Genomic DNA, 25,703 nt, shown 5'->3' with positions numbered 1-25,703 from the left:
TCTCGTTGTATAGAAAAGTTCGTGTCTAAACAAATATTCACTTTGTAAAGCATGTGTACATTTTAAATGGCCAAATACAATATTTAAAAAGAATGATATTTACTTTTCACGAATATTTCAGATATACATTTATAAATACTTCTGTAAACAGCTACGATCTTGATGTCTGAACGAATGATCTTCCACTGCCTGTGAGGTTGTTTGATTTTGCGTGTCCCTTACAGTTTTAATGTTGTCCTTTGCAAGTCTCTTTACAACATTGGACTTTTAACCATTCTCAAGGTTTCTTTTACACCGCATTTTTAACTTTAGGTTTTTGTTGGACCAGACATTAGGAAATGAATGAATGATAAAGACTTCGAGGAAACAATGACTGTAGCTGAAAGAGATGCTTGGATAGCATTTAAAAGTGTAGTGTTGAACTTCTTGGGGAAGTCCTGATTACAGAGAAGTTGTTGAGAATATGTTACTTAAATTTTAAGAGCTGGGTTGCAACATGAATCTCAAATTACATTTTTTGCATTCACACCTTGATAACTTTCCACAAAATCTCGGTGAATTAAGTGAGGAACAAGGCGAACGGTTCCATTAGGACATGAGGGATATGGAGAAAAGGTATCAAGGACATTGGAGTGTTAGCATGATGGCTGACTACTGTTGGGCATTGTACAGAGAAACGCCAGAAGAAAATCACAAGAAACTTAGGAAAGCTTACAGAAGAAAGCGTGCTAAACAGAACTGAAAAATATGTATTGTGTAATGATTTTATTGTATCTATATATTATACAGCTATATGTCGTTTTCTATATTATATGGGTCCTTTGTGTCTGTCTATATTCATTTTAAAATAAACATGTTGATGCGTTTAGTGTGATAAGCTACTTATTCTAATTGAAGAAAAAAAATTATAATAAAACAATATGCAATATTGGACAAAGGCCAAATTTTGAAATTTGATTTGTAAGAAAACCTTGCGTGATAGAGAAAAACGAATTTCATATTCGTGATCGGCATGGCACAAATAATAAAGTTCACCTATTAAACAAAAAAAACAACATTAAATTAAATTTAAATTGCGGCCCTGTGCTATTACAGCACAAATCCATGTTTCTTATTTTCATTGTAAATTTAAAATATCCAATTCATATATTTTGTAAACGTACAAATATGCATGTTTAATGTACAATGTCCAATAACGTTTTTTTTATCTGCATTAATTTGTATAACCGTTATGTGTTTGGCAACATTGGCGTTGTCCTTGTAACAAAAAAAATACTAGTTCGAGATATAGTGGAACGATGCTTTTGTCAAACCGTGATTTGCTGCGTTTTGTTTCTTAAAATATGCCGGTAATTGTAAATTTCGTAATATTATAAATCCACAGAATATAACTTCACATTCGCTAATTCCTGGAATATAACTTGGAAAGAAATTAACAGACAGATTATTAAGTATATGGCTTTCATAGCACAAGATGTTCTTTATTTCAGATCTTGTAGATATCTTTCTCGAAATGAAAATATCGTTCCAATTTTCTTACAAAAATGTGTTAATTTACTTCAAGGAGATACATAAATATTATAAATACTATTAAGTACTAATTCCCTGAATGCAAGTCGATGCGCATGCATTAGAGAAGTACTGAGTTAGTAGTCTGTGTTTCGAAGACATCAGCACCATCTTCAGGGAAGGGCGTCAAGCTTCGTGATTCTGTAGACGCAGGTGCAGACGCATTCGCTCTCTGTGTCAGACTCTGTGCATCCCCACGTGCAGCCTGGTTCCTCGATGCAGCTGGACTTGTACTCTTCCACCATGGACAAGTTCGATTCCTCGGTGACGTCTTTAGCTTCATCTTCGTCCCTGGATTCCTGTTGACGATTGCGACCTCTCCCGGCTCTCTCCAGAGGGCGTCTGCGGCGGTTGGCGCTCGTCTTGTTTCTCCGCGCCACCGCATACTCCAGCACCACCTGAGGGAAAAAGAGGGCAAACATGAAGTATTCACCAGTATTGGTATGATTTAGGATGGGAAATATTCGACATTTCCTGACACTGCGAAAATTTAGAATTCTATGCTCTTGCTTCGGGAATCTGTGGAGCAAGGCCTCGCGTAACGGTAAAGAAGGGGAGAAAGAGAGTGGGCGGAGCAATGCAGTGCGCGCTGCTGCAAAAGGCGCGTTTTCCCCTCCACGCACTCACTTTCCCTTTCACACGTTCATTGGTCGGGCCCTCTCGAGTGTTTTCGTTCGCTTGCTCCAGAGTTTCCCGGAACAGTGTGTCTTGCATTTTCTTGAATAAAAACTGCCATTTTCGATACATTTCGTGTACTTGTAGTGCAGTAAACATTGACAATTATTGTAATAACTTGGAAACATCATTTCGAGTTTCCCGAACGTTCGGGATCCCGAAAAGTCGGAAAAGCATTTCCCGAAGTCGAGATTCCGTACAGCCCTATAAAAATCACTAAAATATGCAAATTTAAAAGTTCACTTATAAAATTCCCACAAATAGGCTCAAGTAGTTACAACAATAAAAATTTCTAATTAGTGTTCTATTATTTAGTTAGCTACGTCATGAATTAAACTGTTTATGTAAGGATAAAACAATCAAGAGAAACGAATATGACAAATATCAATACAATATGCTGGGATATTTTCCCATATACCCTATTAGTTCACTCTGCAGTGTAGCAGCATAGAAAATCCTAGGCAAATTAGCAATAATTATTTTATTCTACATTCTGTGTTTTAGGAAATTAAATTCTGTTGATACCAAGTAATGAGTTGTCATCTGCTTATTGACCTTTTTCCTTGTTTCAATTCATGGAAACACACTGAATGAAAATGGTGATGGATGATTCGCCTATTGTTTCTTTTGCCGTTGGGTGTACAGTGGTATCCATGAGTTTTACCGTGCAAATTGTCCATCACCATGTTCGTGCACTTTACTTGACCCAATAAGAGCTTCAAGAATTAAGAAAAAAATCAAAACAAGCTATTGACAACTTCTGCACCAGCATACATAAAGGTCCATCGCTTAAAAACACACAGGATGTAAGGGGGGAAAAAATTAAAATAGTCATGGACAATTTGCACGGTAATACTCATGGATCCCTCTGTACAAGGACTACTTTGCTCAAATTTGCAAATGTAAATATGCTATATTCATCCAGCAAGGCCTTGTACCTATAGGTGCTTCATTCTACTTCGATTTCTTCTTAGCAGCGGCGGGCCTTCCCGATGACGCAGTGGTAGCGTGTTCGCCGTCTAATCAAGAAGTCCCGGGTTCGATACCCGGTGGAAGCACATAGTGCTTCGGATCCCACTTTAAACTGTAGGTCCAGTCCCAATTAGACTTACTGTGCATAAAGTGGACTTAAAACACCAACTCAATCAATCAATATTCTTAGCAGCGTGCATAGCGTCTTAGGCCGGTTTAGATGGAATGGAAGCATTTTCTTTTATATTTTTGCTAACATAAATACTTCCAAAATCTAATAGCAGGTAGTACTTTACACGGAAGCATTTCATGTAAATTTTCGGTTAGGTTTTTGCGATTACAGTGTATAACATATACAGCATGAAAGGCACGTCGAGTTACACCATCTATGCTGAGTTCACGGTGTTTACATTAGAAACAACTAAAATTTTCTTCCACTCGTGTACAGTAAACGTTGTAAAGTATGTATTTAAGCAGCGCCATTGTTTTGTACCTAATACCGTTTCATATGAAACGTTATTCCTCTCGGTTGAATAGTTATCGGCTTTTAAAAATGTGAAGTGATACATTGTTTACATCTTAAGCGGCCGCCATTATATCTGCACTCGTGACCTAGAGCTCGCTTCTGATTGGTTACGCTAAGAAAAATGATTCGGACCGAGCCTATCCTTGAGAAATGCCATTAAATATGCCATAGCATCTGAAATGCCATAAGATTTCTCACTTGACACGGTAGCATTTTGGTCGTGGCATATATGTTAAGAAAAATGCTGGCCTTATACTCACACAATTGCAGCTGCGCAGATCTCTAATAAACCGCGCTATAGGCAGAGTGAATGTCTAAATGTTACCATGCCATAGTTTATAGTTATAATAGAGAAGGTGTATTGTGCCGATAAGTGTCACAAAGAAGGGACATTTTAGCGTCCTGTTTTACGTTTAAAAAAATCGGGACAGGCTAAAAAAAGGGGGGACTGTCCGGGTAATACGGGACGTCTGGTCACCTTACCCTCGGATCGAAATATGAATTTAAACAAAACAATGAACGAATTACGCTAAAGGATTTATCTCAGGGGTTTCATCATCGCCTTCTCGGATAACATTGATCCCGTTTGCGTAGAGTTTCTTGTATGTTAACTAGCAGGAAGAATACTAAATACCTGTGGTCAACGTTGAATTCGCAGTGCATGGCTGCATCCATACAGGATAAAATGTTTTTCGAGCGCTTTAAGGCTTCAAGTAGCTAGAAGATGTTGAGAAAAGTTGCTTGCCTTGATGTCCTTCGTGGTGGCACAGTGGTAATGCTGTCGTCTTGTAATCAAGAGATCCCCATGTTCGATTCCCGGTGGAGACACACAGTGGTTCGGATCCCACTTTAAACTGTAGGACTGGCGAATTCTTTCTTGAATGTAAACGTATAAAAAATCTTAGGGATAATTCATTACTCTGCGCACACACATATAATGTTGCTTATCATATTTGATGCGTTTGCATTAAAGAAGGGATTCATAAGTCTTGGTATGCATATGTCTAGCCTATCCGTATCATACTGCGAAATAGAAATGAGAAATGCCAGTGGCGTTTGTGAATCTTCGTCACGTGGTCGCGCACATAGTAGCTATAGGAAATAACTTTTATCAAGGATACCTATTCTTTTTGCCACGAATAGGCGTCCTTACCCCATCCTTCTTCCTGCCGAAATCACAGCGCGTGCCACGGTTGACAGTCGAAATCACTGCCACATTCCCCCCCCCCCCTCCTCTTCTCGTGCTTGTCTGCCAGCCCTTCTCTGGGTATGGTCACTGCAGCGCCCAGCCAGCCCAGCGGCGCGTACATGAGGGTGAGATGAAGACACGATGGTTAAAAAAGAGGAAGACTGGACTGAATCTTTCGCGACCCTTTAAAAAAACGAACAATGGAAAAAGGTCCACCTTCGCCCACCCTCTCTCTCCCTGCCCTGTTTAGGGGAAGGGGGAGAATGAGGAGACCCTTGGCAACTCAGAACTAGCCTTCCTTTGTCGGTGTGTACTACACCCCAAGATTTGTGGTTGTGGTTTACTCTCCGATTGAGAAAACGAAGTACAGTCACCAGCAATAAAAATGCAACTCCTCTTCCGAAATACTCTCCTCTCTTTAAGGGCGTTATGCGTGAGTAGTGCAGGTGTCCGGGTTCTAAGCCCTCATTTGGGGCTCGAATCATCATGTGGGGCTCAGTGTTGCCAACTCACCCCACGAAAATTTCACCAACTGATATTTTGAAGCTTTTTATGATGTATTTGTGGGCCCTTACTGTAGCTTTTCATGTCTGGCAACACTGCCGTAGACAGAGTTGGCAACACTGTGGGCCCACTGTAGCCTTTTATAAGGGGGGTTTATTGCCCTGTTTACATCTGGCAACACTGCCGTAGACAGTGTTGTTGGGTTCACTGTAAACTTTATTAAAGGACCTGAGGGGCCCATGTACCTATGTCTGCCAACACTGTTGAGGACAGAGTTGGCAACACTGTGGGCCCACTGTAGCTTTTTATGAGGGGGTCTATTGGCCTGTTTACATCTGGCAACACTGCCGTAGATTTTCTGACAGTGTTGTTGGGTTCACTGTAAATTTTCATTAAAGGACCTGAGGGGCCCATGTACCTATGTCTGGCAACACTGTTGGGGGGCGCAGAGTTGGCAACACTGTGGGCCCACTGTAGCTTTTTATGAGGGGGACCCATTGTCCCCTTTTATATTTGGCAACTCTATTGGATGTTCCTTCTTTGAGGGGGTTTTGCCAACCCATCCGAAGAAAATTCCACTATATGATCTTTCACAGGCTAAGCTAACCTACAAATAGGAATTGGCAGCACCGACGAGGCTCGAATTATTATTTGAGGCTCGAATCATTATTTGATGCTCGAATCATCATTTGAGCCTCGTCGGTGTTGCCTACCCACTCTACAAAAATTCCACTATATGATCTTTCACAGGCTAAGCTAACCTACAAATAGGAATTGGCAGCACTGACGAGGCTCGAATTATTATTTCAGGCTCGAATTATTATTTGACGCTCGAATTATTATTTGAGGCTCGAAATCGAATCGCTAAATATAAAATAAAATAACAATGCCTATGAACCTGTTTGGCTTCAGGAAGCAGGCTATGGAGGCATCTGCCCAAAGCGCACCATCGCCACCTGCAAGCTGGGACCTGTTACCCTCCCTATTATCTAAACTCAACGGTTTGTTGATTATACACTTGAATAGCATCCTGACCCAGTACGACGAGGATGTGGGCAAGACTTTCTACATATTCAACAACAACTTGAATTATTACCAATTCCCCATCTCCGGCAAACTGCAGTTTGACATAAATCCCGAGAATAAAGGAGAGGCCAAAATTTCCTCCGGCAAGAACATCTATCGCATCAAACACGATAGGATGAACAGTACCACCACGTACGATGTATCTGCTGGCGATCGCCTGTACATAGAGCTCTTGGACGACTACGACAAACTCATTCCTCTTTTCATAGAAATGAAAATTAGCTATCCTATAATAAATAACAATAATGCCTAACGATATTTTTGGCCATACGAAACGCGACGACCATGGCGACGAGCTTCTCATGCTCGACGTCAGGGTCAAGAAGCTGCGAAGCGATCTGCAGGCCCTCCAGTCCACGCTCAACTCCAGCCTCCAGTCCGAGATAGCCAGCTTGCAGTCTCAGTGCTTGGACCCTGTACTCAAGATTGATGCAGAGCTAAAATCGCTGCTGCAAAAATACACCGACCTCGCGTCGATAGACAATCTCGACAAGCTGGCACTGAGTGTGGGCAATCTGCAGAACAAACTTCTGAAGCTGCAACAAACGCAAACCTCAGATGTTGAACAGCTGAAACAACGCTTGCAGGATCAAACAAGCAACATCCAGACCGAACTGCAAACTATCATCCAAAGCATTAAAACACAAGACGACTACGATCGCGTGAACGCTAGTATTGCTAAATTGCGCGAACAGTTTCAATCTTTCGAAATCCCTACGTTGGAAAGCATCAAGGCTGAGCTTCAAACGGATGCTTTGCATGCGGCCATCAACGAAGTAAAAACTAAACTCCAAACGCTGGAGGATTTTATCAACAATCTACCGTCGTCCAGTGAACTGAACGCCATTGCCCGTAGCGTGGCCAACATCAAACTCCAACTTGAGACCTACGAGGATTTCGGGAAGCTGCAAGGCACCATAACCCATATTGAGGATGCTCTTGCTGTCATTAGAAATGATCTGGCGAACGTTCACGATGAGCTGGAAACCAAACTGCCGGGCATCAGGGATACACTGGCCAACGTCCAACAGCAAATCGCCAAACTGGAAAATCTGAATGCAGAATCCGAGTTGTCTCATTTCCATCACTTGATCGACGACATACAGACTAAGTTGGAAACCCTGCAACAATCTACCCCCACCCAGGATGACATAACACAACTGCAAGAAGGCATACGTGCTGCTGCCGATGCCTCCGAGTTGGACGCGGTGAAAAAAGCTTTGGAATCGCTCCAAAACACGGTGGCCACTCTGCCTACCTCTCAGGAACTGAAAAGCGTGAAGAGAACTCTCAACCGAATACTCAAATCCGACGACATCAAAAACATCCAATCCGAAATTGAATCGATACGGGGGTCTGTCGCGACTTTACCTACCAACCAGAACATCACCGAGCTGCATGAATTGTTTGCGGAAATTAGAACCCAGGTCCACGACTTTGTAATACAGAGCTCCAAGTTGACGCTTGTAGAAAGCCTGCAGCAGATTATTGCCAGCGTGAAAGAGCAAATTGGGAGTATCGAGGCAAGTCAGGAATCGACTATAGCTAATTTCAGCACCCAACTACATGACTTAAATGAAAAATTCAAGAGCCTTATTGTCGATGTAAAGATCAAACCAAACTACGACACTGTTGTTCATGCTATCGAGGAACACCTGGAATCGGTGAATGGCAGATTGGAGGATGTGGAGACTGAGGTTCGAACCAACGTAAACACTCTAAATGCCAGCATCGACAATCTCAAGTCTACGATTGTCATCGAACTGTACAGCATACCAAACAGAGAGTTCTCCTCCCCTTTCAATCCAGGTTACAAACTCTACATGTTGACTCCTGCAAAAGCCTATCATCAATTTTTCCTCGCTGGCACACTTCAGTTCGTCAAGGTTTCCTACTGGTCTTTGCCTCACGCAACCCACTACCCAATCATGACCGTGACGAACATTGGCGATGAGCCTAAAATAAGAGGAGTTGAGCTGGTCGATTTCACACACCCCGAAAGTCGCGAGACTGCCTATGCCGAAGATGCCACTCAAATTATCGACATAGAAATAGGTGACAAGCTGTATATAGAAAACCCAGCATTGTCTGCAGCCAGAAATCCCATCCAGGCTATATTCTTATTTTCGCGCCATGTCTAGGCAGGGTATCGTGAACGAGCTGCATAAACCTGCACGACGAAACTACAAACGACTGGCGGTGGTGACCAAAGGCGTGGATGACCTTTGGCAGGCTGACCTTGTGGAAATGAGTAGCGGCAACCTAAAAAATTTACATAAAATCAACAAAGGATACAAGTATCTTCTTACTGTTATAGATACATTTTCAAAATTTGCGTGGGCTTTGCCCCTCAAGGCTAAAACAGGTGTGTGCGTAATGGAAGCATTCAAAACTATTTTCAATGAAAGTGGCAGGCGACCTCGATTTCTTCAAACGGATAACGGAAAGGAATTTTACAACTCGATATTTCAACAGTTTGTTCAGAAGCAAAATATTCAACATTACTCGACTTTCAGTCACATCAAAGCCGGCATAGTGGAACGTTTTAACCGTACTCTCAAAACACGCATGTGGAAACGATTCACGCTTCAAGGTAACCACAAGTGGGTCAATGTGCTTCCGGAACTCGTAAACGACTATAATCACAGTTTGCATAGCACGATACGCATGAAGCCTGCCGATGTCAGCAAGTCTGATGAGGCACAATTGATCTCTACTGTTTATTGCCCCAAGTACCGGCCCACTAACAAAAAACCGAAATTCAAAATTGGAGACCAAGTAAGAATTAGTAAATTTAAGCGCATGTTTGAAAAAGGCTTTACCAAAAACTGGAGTACGGAACTTTTCACCGTTGCTCGATTGTTACCAGGTAACCGTCACACGTATATAATAAAAGATAATCGCGACGAAATTTTGAAAGGGCGATTCTACGAGGAGGAACTCTCTAAAACAAAATACCCCAATACGTATCTTATCGAAAAAGTATTACGTAGAAAAGGTGACAAACTGTTGGTGAAATGGTTGGGACTCGAGGAAAAAAGTTGGATCGACGCAAACGAGGTGATTGTGTAACGGGTGCTTGGGATGTGGTGAGGCGACTGCCAGATTTTCCCCCGGAGCGTCAGGCTAGGAAAAACGGCGAACTGTTGCCGGACAACATTCGCTGCCTTATTGTCGGACCTTCAGGGTGTGGGAAAACAACTTTACTTATTGATAATTTTCTTCTTGCTCCCGACTGGTTAGATTGGAAGAACAGGCACTTGTATGTTTTTTCCAAAAGTTTGGAGCAAGCAAAATATCAACAGCTGACAAAACTGTACGAAGGGCTGAGCATAGCTACTTTTGCCTCCGAAGTAATGCCACTAGACTGCTGCCATGAAAATTCGGTGGTGGTCTTCGACGATGTCATCCTGGAGAACCATAACGAAATTCGCAATTTTTTTACACAGGGGCGGCACAGAGGCATGGACTGCTTCTACCTTGCTCAGACTTTTTCTAAAATTCCCAAGCAGCTTCTCCGAGACAACGCTAATTTTATTTGCTTGTTTCGTCAAGACCACACCAATTTAAAACATGCTTACGATGATTATGTAGGCGGGGACATGAACTACAATCAGTTTTCCAAATTTTGCTCTTCATGCTGGAATCAAGATGATTTCGGATTCGCCACGATAGACATGACGAGGAAACCCAATGACGGAAAATACAGAAACAAAATAAACAACTTTCTAAACGTTGCGACGTTACAAGAAACGTCTTGACGTATTATAAATAACAAATAATGAAACGTAAACTCGCAGACGACAACTTGAAGCTGCGCGACTACCTGGCCAAACGCTTCAGGGGTTGGAAATCAGAGAATCGCGGAATTTACGAAGAGAAAAAGCGACAGGACCAACCTATTATTGATGCTATAAGTGGACTAGGTAAAGACATCAAAGATGTTACCGAGCAAAATAAAGATTTAATCAACGAGCTCGTGCCACTTGCTGCTCGAAATTATGCTGTGCCTACACCGATATCCAGTATTCACACTACCCCGTTCGAACTTGGAGCTGCACCTCTGAGACGTCAGGCAGTACCTCTTCGGACAAGGTAGTTGAATTAGGTCCGTTGGCGAGAGATTACCTGAGCACCGGGAAATTTGAAAAGGACGAGGTGTTTGGATTGTACCCCTCTGTGGAACTTAACGAGGGTGTGGTTTGGAAAATTGGAAAGTCAAAAGTTACGTTCGAAGGTGACGACGTGAAAATTAATTTGGGCGAGAAGAACAGCTGGACTAGGTATCCTGGCACTGTGGGCCTGTGGGAACTTATCACCAAAAAGCAACCTAAAGATTACACAGACGAGGATTACCAAAGTTACACAGAAATTTTAATCATGACGGATGCCCTGTACCAAAACAACGATGCAACACAGAATCGCGTAAAATCAAGCAGTGGAGAAAAATACAGGAACCTCATCAAGCCAATATGGAACCAGCTCAAGACTGGCAGCGGTGTCAAACTCTACAATACCCTACCTAAAGAGTTTGTTTGGGTAGACGACGTAAGGAAGCTTGTAGATCGATTGCTGGTTATCGCAGGCGAAGAAAATGCAGGCAATCGCAACTTCCACAACGAGAAGGTGGGCATCATGGACATGATTAGCACCAAGCTTAGCAACTTTATTGTCAACGACAACAAAGGTATAGGTTACCTTATCAAAATCATCAACACCCTGCCTCCCAAATTCTGGAATGTGGCCGAGGGTCGAGGTCTCGTGAACGACATCATCAACAAGCTACCCTTCGAGATGCACCTACCAGGTTACCAATACTGTGGACCGGGTACTAAACTGGAACGGCGACTGGAGAGAGGAGACAAGGGGGTAAATCTGCTGGATGCTGCATGCAAGGATCACGACATTGCTTACAACACATATACGAATTTAGATGCGCGTCACGATGCTGATAGAAAATTGGAGCATGCCGCGTTCGGGAGACTCGTCAGCAGAGACGCCTCGCTGGGTGAACGGGTTGCAGCATTGGGCACGACCATTGCCATGAATACAAAACGAAAATTAGGGTGGGGGCTGTAATTAAATAACATACTGTAAAAAAATGTCTACGCATATAACAGACTTACCAACAGAAGTGTTATACAAAATATTTACATTTACTTTCGACGATAGTCACGAGGATGTTAAAAAGCTTATTGATTTAGTTAAAATAACACCACAATTTCGCTTGCCCTGTGAAATGCTACTTCTGGATCATCTGAGAAAAATAAATGGTGTAAAATCTTCTTCTTCTCCCTATGCTTTTTTTCGGGCTGCCGATGAAAAATTGGCTGATAAGATGGACGAACTTCACGAGTGGAGACAGGGGAGGAGACGATATACAGACGACTGGTATGCTTCAAATGCTGAAACCAGCAGGATCATCGATCACTTGATCGCATTAGGCAATGCCGAAATTTTTTTCTATAAATAACATACTGTAAAAAATCTACGAGACCAAAAAAATATTTCTTCGATATGAGTGAAAAAATTAGTGACGTCCAGGCATTAAAACAAATGCTAAATTTGTCAGTCGAATATATAAAAATTCAGGAATTGGAAGTGGACAAACCTTATGCAATAACTTCTGGTTCAATTGTTGCAACCCAGTTTGGTCCTAAAGTACGTCTGTTGCTCAACGGACAATACAGTCTATTTTTACCAGATCGATACGCTAGCATGTTATCCGACGAGAAGCTATCTATTTTAATCGAGAACACAACTCGAATCGTGTACAAGGGGACAAAAGAACTTCTTGGTAAGAAAACAAAGCACATAATAGAATTTGTTTAATAGCTGCAAAGTATATATAAATAACATACCGTAAAAAAATTATACGGGAGAGAAAACAAAAAATCTCTGAACATATATAAAATAACATACCGTAAAAAAAAAATTACATCATGAAGGCCAAGGGTGTCGTGTACCAGATACCATATTCGAATCTGAAAACGCTGGGTGCCCTCGATGGGTTACTCACCAAGAAACAACTCAAGAAGAAACGTTCATGCTTGTCCAAAGGACACGGAATGAAATTGCTGCTCAGCACTCCACAATTGAAAAAGTTGCAGCATTCGCGGATGCAGCAGAAGATTGGAGGTTTCATATTCAGCATTCCGGCCATCTTGGCAGCTTTGGGTGCAGTGGGCAGCTTGGCAGGAGGCAGTGCCGCTATCGCCAAAACCGTCATCGATGCAAAGAAGAACAAGGCCGAGCTGGAAGAACAGAAACGTCACAACCTGGCTATGGAAAAGAAGGGGAAAGGTGTGACCAAAAAGCGAAAAAACAACCTCGATGCTTTGAAGAAATATAAAAAAAAGAAGAAGCCCTGTCCAACTTCGATATTGAATCTCTGATCGAACCGTTGGGAATAAGGAGCTTCAGGGGTGTTTTCATGTCCGATTCTCTACCCTCTGCTGTGAAGAAAAAGGAGTATGGCGTGGTCAACCTGGACAGTTACAAAAATCCTGGTACACATTGGATATGCTACCTCAAAATTGACGATGACAAAGCATTTGTTTTCGATTTGTTCGGTGGCACACCGCCTGCCAGGTTGGTGAAGTATCTCAGTGTTGCCAACCTCTACTACAATGACAAACGCATCCAGGGTTTCACCGATGTTAACTGCGGCCACCTATGCCTTTCCGTTCTCGCATACATGTCTAAAATAAATAACCCCTCAGTGGAGCATTTTCAGAAAGCATTGTGGTACCTAAAACACCATGGGAGTGTTCCATCTCACCAGCGAGACTTCGGTCTTGAAACTCGCGTTGCATGACGACATCATCTATCCTAAATCTATTGCTCTTCGTGCATTCTACAGCATGTACCTAATACCCAATGTCACGGAGCACAATAACAAAATTACTGTTGGAAATGAAAAAATAGTTATTATGCCAGGACAGTACAATCTGTCTACCTTGCAAGCGCAATTGCCAAGAAATATACTGCTATCTCAAAATTCTGTAACTCACAGAGTTGAAATTGTGTCTGCTACGGAAACAGTAGACCTAGGCACTGTTGGAGAGCTTCTGGGATTCGAGAACAACACAAAGCTCGAACCTGGCATCAAGCACATCGGTGCCAACATTCCTAAATTTCTAGCCATCGAGACTCTGAACATACATTGCAACGTGGCAGAAGGCATGATCACCAAATCCTCGGATGGCATCCCAGGCAGCCACAAGCAGACAGGTATCATCGCTACGTTCAAACCAAACTCTGAATTCATGGAACCGATTATATACACACCCTCACCACCGATATACTTCCCCATATCTCGTAATCGCATAGACAACATAGAATTGGCAGTGACAAACGAGAAGGGGGAGGTGGTGAATTTTGCCGGAGCTACTACTACCGCCGTCGTGGAGATTAACGTATAATAAATAACAATCATGGAGCAAATCGAAAGTTACGAGTTGCAGTCCTTCCCACCCAATCGTCGCACGTTCGCCAATTTGAACGAGCCGAACAGGGAGATCGAATACGATGTGGACGTCGGGGATGGGTTTATTCACCCTCACAGAGCTGATTTGTATATCAAGTTTGATGTGGTGAAGAGAGACAACGGCGAAGCATTTAACGCCAATGCAAATTTAAGACTTGTGGACAATTTTGTGCCGCATCTGTTCTCGCAAGTGGAAGTTAGAAAGCATGGCACCGTCATCGATAGGGTTGACTACCCCGGGATTACTTCTACAGCTGTGGGAACACTGAAGCTCTCCAAGACGGATGCAGCATACTACCAGGCAGGGGGATTCGAAGCAGATACAAAAATCAAAACTCAAAGCCACACAGTACTGTTTCCCATGCGCTTGCTTCCAGGCTTCTTCTCCGACTACACGGAGATTATGTGGAAGGGTGGTTTACGCGTCACTTTTCGCAGAAGCGCCAACGACAACGATGTGCTGATGCGTTACAGCACCTTGGGTGCAGACGGTGCAGCACTTGCCAACACACTACCCGACGCTGCCAAGTGCGTCATCCAGTCCATGGAGCTGCGCATACCTGTGGTAGAATACGAATCTAATTACGGTCTCAAGTACAAAGCCGACATCTTGAAGAACCCCCAAGTACCCATCCAATTTTACGGCTACCAGTGCGTGCAGAAACCTGCTTCCGGCAGCCATTTTGAATTTGATGTTACTACGCAGTTCAACAGCATCCGGTACGATATGCCAGAGTTTACCGTTGTGCTCTTCCAGACAGGGAAAGATAATAACCAAGAGAAAGATTCTAGCCAGTTCGATAATTGCAAAATTAAGAATGTTTACCTCAAAAATGGCAGGAATGAAGTTTTCCCACGCGAGAACTACAATCTAAACATTACGAACAACGATTACCTGAAACTTTACGAGGCGTACACAGCTTACAAGAGAGTGACCTCCAGCAATGTGGACGTGTACTACAACCCCAACGAGTTCATAGCTCGCAGACCCATGTTCGTCATCAACACATCTAAGAGGAAGCAGGTGGTTGTCAACGATCGTACCAACATAAAGATCGTATGCGAGTTCCACGACGCCTTGCCTGCAGATACTCTGTGCAGTGTCATTCTTATTGCAGAGAAAACATTTGTGTATGACGTCAAGAATGAAAGAGTAACTGAACAGTTTTAGATACAAAAAAAAATTAAAAAAAATAGCACACAATAAGAAATGTGGAATTTTATATACACAAGTACAAATTGCAATTAGCAGTTTCCAGAAGTTTAATTTTGCTGTGCCATGCATGTAATCGAGGAAGTGGAAGTAAATTAAAATTGTTTTTTTTTCTTTTCGCATTGCCTATTATTTTTTGTTGCACTCTGGGCAGGCCTTACTAGTTTGGAGGCGATAGTGGCCCCACGGAAGTGTATGGACCCCACATTCAAGAATACACCTCTTGTCGTCGTGTGCATCCAGAGCAACTTTCCTGACAATATTAGTTGTAAGCACATGATCGACGCTTTGGATACGATGCTCTTTTTGTAGAATGGGCGATTTTGTTCTGAGGCACTCGAGGTAATCCTCAAACTTGAGGTGCTCCCGAACCACTTGCCTGCTTACACCCTTTGCCTTTTTTGTTACAGAACCCTCAGCCCGGATCGCATAGGCTTTGGCACGAAGTCCAGCAAACTCCACAATCACATCCCCGTCTTTCTCGTCCTTGAGTTTGCCGGGTATTTTTTTGTTCCGGGGCAGAATTCCATACCGGTTTAGCTGGGGATAGCCCGATGTGTCGAAGAGCTCTTCAAGAGCTGGAACTTTGGCTATATCACCATACGCATCGGCCGTGCGAACATGGTACACCAAGCTGTCTGTGTCTGTGTAGAGGAGCGAGATATTGTGTTTGTAGTGTGCACGTAGTATGTCGTAATATGTCTCGAACATGCACAACTTGCTCAGATCCAAAACTGCAGCTCCCACATAGATGGGCTTGTTGAGTAGCACCTCGCCCCGGTTCATGTGAACCAGAGACATCTGTTCATTGTAAATTGTTCGAGACCTGAACAGCGGGCTTGCAACAAGTCGACGACACAGTGTTTTCTTCGTCACCAACCTCACATCAACGCGATTTCGCACATTCTCCATGGTCTTCCCAAATACCGCATTGTTCATTAATTTGAAAAAATCGCAATCAAGTTCCGGAGTGGCATCAGTGCGATAGTTAGTGTTCAGTTCGATGTACGGCTTCAACCATGGAGACTGCCTGAACAAGAGCACGTGGTAAACTGCTTTGACCGAGACCCGTTGCTGCATTAACCACTGGAGGTTCCGGTAGTGTAGCACATAACGCTTTTTGGGCTCCAAGTCCATGACGAGCTTCGGTTGATCCGAGCCAGGTGGACACTTGAATTCCGGAGCAGGCGAAAGGTCACAGAATGTATCCTGCAGCTCCTCGGGGAAGTCAAGGTCCACCTCGGCAAAAAACCCATGTTCCGAATCGTCAAAACCTTTAACGTCGAAGTTGGAAGGATCAACCCACTCAAACTGTCCTGTTGGGAGTGGCTGCATCATGGAGTGCCCGTAAAGATTATTCACATCAGTGTACATGATGTAGCTTGATGGTTGGGAGGGGTCGTAACCAGTGGCCATGTGGTGATTGTTGGCGTATGCGAAGCGTTGTGACACTTGGACCATGCCGCCCCGGATAGCTCTCTCGATGAAAAGCATGATATCAACATCGAAGATAAGTGAAAGTTTAACTTTAGTCAGCAGAAGCATGGCCGACCATGCCAGTCCAGGAAGGCTGTAAAAATATACAGGGTCCAGGTTGTAAATGTTTATCGCAGTCGCCCGAAACGCCTGGAACACATCAGCAAGAAGCGTCACATCAAGCTTCAGGTATGCATCGTGGTAATCACCGAAAGTTCGGCAACCCAACTCGACCCACATAGACTGAGCATGCTTGTACTCCTCGTCGGTAATACCTGAACCTCTCAGCTGGCTGTAGAACTTATCCTGGGGAGGCAGCAACTCTTCTTCGAACTTGGAACGGTCGGTGACGTATTCGTAGGGGTAGACCCCTTTACGTCTGATGAGTGCGACATCTAAGTTCGGGAAACTTGATGTGGTAATGGCTAGTTGGTCGTCTCTGAGCTTCCCAGCAAGAGCATCGAGGCTTGCCTGGAGGAACCTCAGAGAGTCGAGGAACCGAAGCTCGATGCTGCTGCTTGAGTCGGGGATCGGCACCCACTTGCTGACGCTAATATAACGCTCCTCGTTCTGTGCCAGGACATTGATTCTCGCATTGTCGTACCCTAGATGTGTGACCAAGTGATGGAAATCATATCCCGAGCCATTGTGAAAAAAGACCGGTATGAAGTGCGGGTCCCTGGCTCTCAAGTTACACCTGTTGCACCACGGGCCAATGTAGCTTCCGGTCCCATAATGGTCATGGTGGTGGACCTTTTTGTTATCGTCAGTGAAGACCGAGTTGCAAACAGGACAATTTAGAGCTATTTCGTGCTGATGCTTGTCTTCCGGAGACAGAGGCAGCATGGGCTTGGGGGCCAACAGCACCTTCGCTATCTTGATGGCTTCCTGTTGCATTCTCTGCAGGAAGTGTTTGACCGGGTCGGGATCGCGATACACATAGGGCTCGGAGGCAATATGTTGGTCTCGCCACACCACAACATAGGAGTAACTCGAGGCCTCGTGGATTTGGAAAGGAATGGTAGAGGATGTTTCGGGGTTGGGCTCGCAGTTAGACAGAGGTTGAAGAAAGGCCTCGAAGTCTGCTACAATATATGCAGGATGCTTCACCATAGCACTGTGCATGCGAAAGCACTCTACTGCACCAGATTCGGGCAGGATAGTTCGTGCAGGCTTGTTGGTACCACAGTAGAGCATGTGGCGAGCTAGCTTCTCAGCAGCAATGTTGGGACCTCTGATGCGCCGGTAATCCTGCTGTTCTCGATTATAAAATGTAGACAAGCACCTGCGACACACCTCGACGTGGGTTTTGTCTTTGCTCCGTTGGCTCGAAACAAGCCGAGAGAGCGAGCGAATGAGGGTGTAGTGGTGTTGTGTCTCGTCCTTGATGAGCAGGAGGTTGATTTCTCGTGCCTCGTTGTTGTTGCTCACGTTGCTCACTCGGATGGGGTGGACCTCATGTTTGTTCTCGGTGAGACCGTAAACATTGATGGCTAATTGCAGGCCCAACAAGTCACGAGCACGAACCTCAAACTTGCGAATATGCGAGACTTCTACAGGGTAGGCAATCCCGGCCATTGCATCCTCCAGTTCCGACTCATACTGCGTGTAGTGGTTAACACGGTACGAGTGGTTTTTCCAGTGAACAGGGTGCAATGCTGCCAGCACCGACCAGAGGAAGCATTTGGTGTCTTTGTTCCGAATATTGAGAACAGCTTTTCTTGCTTTAACCTCGGATGGCAGGGCAATATAGCTAGACCCTGCCAGTGGCAGGAATTTGTTAAGTTTCAGACGAAGTTTGTGGGGGTCGCCACACAGCGAACCGCCCGAGCCTTCAGCCTGATGCTCCTCGTGCTTTGCCACAAGCTCCTCAACAAACTTGTTGTAGATGCTGTCGAGGTCAGTGACATCTGCCTGATGCAGTGTTTTTGCATTTGTGGCATGGAAGAATTTATATATTTCATCAGACGGTTTCTTATGCTTGCAGCGTAGCACAGCATAGAATTTAGTGGAGTGTGTAGCCAATGCATCGTTGAGGATGGATATTATTTTAGCTCGCTCGCTCTCCAGAAAACTACGCACATCGCACAAGCTGTCTGATGTTATGTTAAAGTCTTCTAATAAATGCTCAAACGCAAATCGGTCTGCTTTCTTCGCCAGCTTGACGCGTTTGGCAGGTGGCGATGCATCGAGGGAGGTTACTTCTACCTTTCGCTTGGAAGGTTGCGGTAGAGATGTTCCAGTGCTCTTGCAAGTAAGCTGGTGTCGCTTGAAGTTGGCAATAGAAATATTTTTTCCACACTTAGAGCACAGTTTGGTCGCACATATTTGTTTTCCCGGCACACAAGTACGACAGTGCCTTTGAAAATGTTTACTTGACACAGCAGTTTGGCACGTAGGGCAATTTTTTACAGAACGCATAATGCAGAGATTTTTTTGGGGGTATGTTATTTAATATCCAATACTGTACAATGCAAAATATAATTGTTCACTTTTTTTAACTATTCTCTATGACCTTACTTGGGTTTTTTTTCGCCAAATTATATGCTTCTAGTCTCCTATACAATACAATATACGTACAATATTGTCAAAAGCGTCATATTTGAGCAAGTCGCTTGTCACCTAAACACTACAGCTGACAGGTTGGTAAAATTTCACATCAAAGCAGATAATACGCTTAAGTCTTATTTATATATAATTTTTACGGGCGTACAATATTGTCAACAGTATCATATTTGAGCAAGTCGCTTGTCACCTAAACACTACAGCTGACAGGTTGGTAAAATCTGACATGAAAGCAGATAATACACTTAAGTCTTATTTATATATGAAGGGTACAGGGGAAAAAAATGAATGTCACAAGAAACTTGAATGGAGTTAAATGAATTTTAATGTTTGAAACGCTCTTACATCTGCAATATGGCTTAGCACTGTATGAAATTTTTACATAATCTGAAGCATTATATTGTTTAACTAATGATATAACAGTGTGTCTAATAATGTAAAGACGAAGAACACATTTTTGGCAAAATTTGTTCTTAATGCACATTTTGCAGGTGAAAAATGATGAATATCTATTATTCGCACAGAAAAAAAAAAGCAAAAAAAAAATGAATATCCATTTGAATTGTAAATACCCCAATAAAGAATATGAATGCTTTGTGAAATACACGAACAAAATGCAAATTCATAAAGTCACTTATTTGTCACTATGAGGAAGTTCTTCATAGAACCTTCTTGCATATTGTCCACAGAATTTCTTCAAGTCTTGCAAGTCTTTATATTTTTGAAGAGAAATTGGAAGTGCCATATCATATTTTCTTAATGGATACACAAATTCAGCTTCTTCTAAATAAGGCTGGATGTTTCTCTTGGATTTTTCAAGTGTTGTCACGCTTGAAGACCAAGCGCCGTTATATGTGTTCCTGTGTAGTACAAGTTGAGTTGGTTGAGTGAGTACAATCTGAAGCTCACGGATGCCTTGTAACAAACAGGTAACTTAGCTATTACTCCACCTCTAAGTACACGGACTTTGTAACTGTATGAATGAGTATGTAAATTGGCGTCATTCTGATTTTGTCTTGGCCTTCTTCGTGAAACATTGTTAACAGTAATTAAACCCCCTAGAAAACAGTTTTGTGAATTATAATTGTCCATTCTATTAAATTGCACAATTATGTTATTTCTTTCTGTAGGAGGTATCACCGCAAAGCTTTTCAAAGGAGAGCACTTGCAGTCTGTCCCTTTTTCATGAGTACTGCACAGCATTTTCTTTCTAACATCACTCACCTTTTGTTCTCCCAAAGTTATCATCCACTTCTGGGTCACTCATGGCGAACACTGTGAAACCAACAAAACCTGTATTCAAACTGACAATGTCAGAACTGAGACTACAATGCGTCTGTCAAGTAAAGGCTGTTGTTGTTATATTGCGCAATGAGTCCGTAGTACGCGACGATCTATTCCTACCCAATGGATGGACAATCATCATTTTTGCCCTGTAAACCTAGGACATCTATCGTTTTTCCTCTGCACACGGTTTTTTAAACCTTCATTAAATATGTCTCTCAGTAGTACAATAAGCCCGGTTCACAAACCGAAAATGAGGCTCGGTGAGGCTCGCCTTAATAGATTTCTCTCGTAAGGCATGAGCCTCATTTTCACGCAGTGTTGCCAACTCCTTACCCGAAAAAATCACCAAGGTTTTTGGGTCTAACCTAACCTAAGGCAAAGAGTTGGCAACACTGCAAAGCAAGCCTCAAGCAGTGTTGCCAACTTGTTCTTGACCTATTTTTTATTTTACGACGTTTTATGCACTAAACTAACCTACAATGAGAGTAGAGCAGTGTCCCCGGTTCTAAGCCCGAAAATGGCGCTCGGTGGCGCTCGCAGTGTTACCAACTCCTTACTTGAAAAAATCACCAAGGTTTTTGTTTTTGGGTCTAACCCAACCTCAAGCAAGGAGCTGGCAACACTGCTTGAGGCTTTTCTCGCAGTGTGGCCAACTCCTCACTTGAAAAAATTACCAAGGTTTGTTTTTGGGTCTAACCTAACCTCAAGCAAGGAGCTGGCAATACTGCTTGAGGCTTGTTCTGCAGTATTGCCAACTCGGGCAAGGCGTAGCCTTTTGGGTGTATGTTAACCTCTCAGTGTTGCCAACTCGGCGTAGCCTTTTATGCTGTATAATTTTTTTAGCTTTTTTGTGTGTGAGTGTATATGTGTTACCAACTCGGCGTAGCCTTTTGGGTGTATGTTAACCTCACAGTGTTGCCAACTCGGCGTAGCTTTTTGGGTGTATGTTAACCTCACAGTGTTGCCAACTCGGCGTAGCTTTTTACGCTGTATAATTTTTTAGCTTTTTTTGTGTGTGAGTGTATATGTGTTGCCAACTCGGCGTAGCTTTTTGGGTGTATGTTAACCTCGCAGTGTTACCAACTTGACGCAACCTTTTGGATGTATGTTAACCTCACAAACAGTGTTACCAACTCCTCACTCGAAAAAATCACCAAGGTTTTTGGGTCTAATCTAACCTAAAACAGCTGGCAATTTTGCTGAGGCTTGCCTTGTAGTGTTGCCAACTTACTCGAAAAGTTACCAAGATTTTTGGGTCTAACCTAACCTAAAGCAAGGAGCTGGCAACGCTTGAGGCTTGGCTTATAGTGTATAAAGCAATTTGTCAACCTACTGGTATTGTCATAGCTTTTTACGAGAGAGAGGAGAGAGGGGGAAGAGTTAAAACAACTGGCAGCTGCCAACACCTACCTACAGCTTTTTTTTTGTTTGGTGTAACCTCTAAAGCAACTGACAAGTTTACTTAAGGCTTGCCACAGTACATAAAACAATTTTTTGCCAACCTACACACACTGGGCAAGGAGAGCCGGCAACAAATATATACTGTTGTAAAAGAGATGGATGGCAGCATAGTATGTGTGTGCGTGTGTGTGTAGCATTATTAACTAGTGTTGGCAACCCACTTACAACTAAAAAAATAGAGATGCCAACGTTGCTGTAAAAGAGAGAGAGACCTATCGTGACCTTTGTAAACCTCTCTCGGGGGAACGATGTGCCACACGCGCGCGCGCTGGCGCCTTTATTATTTTCGTATTGCATACAATATTTATTGTGTTTTTTTCTATCTACAATCATATTTTTCTTATATATTTTTTTAATTTTTTTATAGGGTTGATTAAAGCACATATTTGAGGAGGACAACGCCACCCATATATAAATAAACCCCTCGAATTAACACTAATTAGAATTACCTTACAAAATTTTTCTCATAAGGCATTTTTGTTTTGTAAACACTCTACCACCAACAGATCACATATAAATAAACATACCCCAAAAAAAATGCGCTCCATGAAAAGTTGCCCTGTGTGCGAAAAAACTATATCAAGCAAAAATTTTGCAAGACATTGTCGCACCTGCACGCCAGGCAAGCATTTGGCTGCCACCGAATTATGTTCTGGATGCAATAAACATATTACAATTGCGTATGCCAAGAAGCATAAGCTTACTTGTCTGAGCCAAAGTACATCTGGGGCTCAACCGTCGACCAGCTCAACCAAGAGGAAGGCAGAAGCAGCCTCCATCAATGCACCACCCGCCAAACGCGTCAAGCCTGCGATAAAAGCAGACCAGTCTGCTTTCCAGCGTTCGTTAGAGGATTTTCCTTTTATTTCGGAGGGCTCATGCGACGTGCGTAGCTTTTTGGAGAACGTGCAAGCACAAATTATTTCCGTCCTCGGCGATGCGCTTGCAACGCACTCCGTCAAATTCTACGCATCGCTACGTTGTCAGTACAAAAAGCCGTCTGATGAAATTTACAGCTTCTGCCACAACACCAAGGCGAAGACGCTGCATCTGGCGGATGTCGAAAACCTAGAGGTAATCTACAACAAGTTTGTCGAAGAGCTGCTGGCAAAGCAAGAGGAACATGAAACCGAGGGCTCGGGGGGTTCGCTGTGTGGCAAGCCTCACGAACTGCGCGTCAAACTTTCCAAGTTTATGCCTCTCTCCGCCTCCAGCTACGTCCCCTTACCATCTGCTATTAAGGATAAAAAGGCCGTCCTGAACATCCAGAACAGAGATGCCAAGTGCTTCATATGGTGTGTGCTTGCAGCGTTACACCCAGTCCACTGGAAAAACCAACCACGCCGAGTTAACCACTACATGCAGTACGAGTTGGAGCTGGAAGATGCGATGGCTGGGATTGACTACCCGGTGGAGGTCTCGGACATTCGAAAGTTCGAGGCCCGTACACACAACCCTCGGTTGGCCATCAATGTTTATGGCCTCACCGACGAAAATGTGGTGTACCCTATCCGGGTGAGCGACGTAGACGACGATGGTGTGCAGGAAATTCATCTTCTGCTCATCAAGAACAAGACCCACCACCATTACACCCTCATCCGTTCTCTCTCTCGGCTTGTTTCGAGCCAACGGAGCAGTGATAGTCACCACGTCGAGGTGTGTTGCAGGTGCTTGTCAATATTCGACGGACGGGGTCAACGTAGTTACCAACATGTTCGAGGTCCCAACATCGCTGCTGAGAAGCTTGCTAACCACAAACTTTATTGTAATGCCAACAAGCCTGGGGTGGCAGACTTGCCCAAACCTGGCGCCGTAGAGTGTTTCCACATGCACGGTGCCATGGTGGAGCACCCCGCTATTATCATCGCAGATTTCGAGGCCTTCCTCAAACCCCTGTCCACTTGCGATCCCGATCCCAAAGTTTCTTCCACCACCCCTTACCAACTCCACGAGGCCTCGAGTTATGCCTACGTTGTGGTGCGACGAGACCAGCACATCGCCCCCGAGTCCTACGTGTACCGTGGTCCCGACGCAGCCAAACACTTCCTCGAGAAGATGGTTGTCGAGGCCATCGAGATAGGGAAGGTGCTGTTGACCCCCAAGTCTATGCTCCCACTGTCCCCCGACGATCAACGTAGACACGACGAGGCCATCGCTTGCCCTGTCTGCGTTAAGGAATACACCGCCGACAGCCGTAAAGTCCGACACCACGATCACTTTAACGGTAGGTACGTTGGGCCTTGGTGCAACGACTGCAACCTCTCGGCCCGGGACCCGCGCTTTATTCCTGTGTTTTTTCACAATGGCTCGGGGTACGACTTTCACCACCTGATCAAGCATCTTGGGTACGACGACATGCGAATCAACGTTCTCGCTGAGAACGAGGAGCGTTACATCAGTGTGAGCAAATGGGTTCAAATCCCAGGATTATGCTTTACCGTCGAGCTTCGCTTCCTCGACTCCCTGAGGTTCCTCTCGGCTAGCCTCGATGCCCTTGCAGGGAAGCTAAGCAACGAACAAATGCTCATTACCTCTGCGAATTTTCCAAACTTGGACGCCAGTCTCTTCAGGCGTAAAGGGGTCTACCCCTACGAATACGTCATCGACTCTACCAAGTTCGCGGAGACGTCGCTACCTCCCCAGGCGAAGTTCTACAGTCAGCTACGAGGCTCGAACATCACCGACGAAGAATACCACCACGCCCAGTCCATGTGGCACGAACTGGGTTGTCGAACTTTCGGGGACTACCACGACGCGTACCTCAAACTTGATGTGACGCTTCTCGCCGACGTGTTCCAGGCGTTTCGTACAACTGCGAAGACCATCTACAAGCTGGACCCCGCCTACTTCTATAGTCTCCCCGGACTGGCGTGGTCAGCCATGTTTTTGGTGACGAAGATCGAGCTTGAGCTTCTTTCGGACGTGGACATGATGCTGTTTGTAGAACGTGCCAAGCGGGGTGGAATGGTTCAGGTGTCGCAACGGCACGCGCGCGCCAACAACCATCACATGGCTACTGGCTACGACTCCACCCAACCGTCAAGCTACATCATGTACACGGACGTAAATAACTTGTACGGGCACTCTATGATGCAGCGACTCCCCTTTAGAGGGTTCGAGTGGGCTGATCCTTCTGAATTCGACATCAAAAACTTCGACGATTCGGAACATGGGTTCTTCGCCGAGGTGGACCTTGAGTTCTCCGAGAAGCTGCAGGATTCGTTTTGCGATCTTCCCCCTGCACCCGAGTTCAAGTGTCCACCCGATTCCAACCAGATGAAGCTCGTCATGGATTTCGAACCCAAGAAGAATTACGTCCTTCACTACCAGAATCTCCGGTGGTTGATGCGGCGAGGGGTCACGGTCCACGCAGTTCACCGCATCCTCAAGTTCGAGCATTCTTCATGGTTGCGTCCATATATTGAAGTCAACACTGAACACCGCATCGCAGCCACGTCCGAGCTTGATAAGGATTTCTTCAAGCTTATGAATAATGCGGTGTTTGGCAAGACCATGGAGAATGTACGGAATCGCGTGGACATAAAATTGGTGACGAGGAAAGAGCGATGTCGTCAGCTTGTTGCAAGTCCATTGTTCAAGTCTCGAACAATCTACAATGAGCAGCTGGCTCTGATTCACATGAAGCAAGGTGTGGTGGAGCTCAACAAGCCCATCTACGTTGGAGCCACTG

The 25,703-nt window shown here is 44.1% G+C and overlaps 1 protein-coding gene across 1 annotated transcript in view; it reads right to left on the bottom strand.

Annotated features, from left to right (window-relative positions):
• Positions 1–1,490: 1,490 nt before the first annotated feature.
• LOC145992716 (uncharacterized) overlaps positions 1,491–25,703 on the bottom strand; it is a 47,538-nt gene continuing 23,325 nt past the window's right edge. The window contains exon 2 of the mRNA XM_083129101.1: positions 1,491–1,967. Coding sequence (XP_082985227.1) covers positions 1,683–1,967 — 285 coding nt within the window. The 3' untranslated portion in view covers positions 1,491–1,682. The remainder of the gene's footprint in view (positions 1,968–25,703) is intronic.

This window comes from Lepisma saccharinum, chromosome 9 (assembly GCF_977018435.1).
Source record: "Lepisma saccharinum chromosome 9, izLepSacc3.1, whole genome shotgun sequence".
NCBI lineage: Eukaryota > Metazoa > Arthropoda > Insecta > Zygentoma > Lepismatidae > Lepisma > Lepisma saccharinum.
Note: the sequence above shows the minus strand (reverse complement) of the source record. Positions and strands in the feature narration are given on the sequence as shown.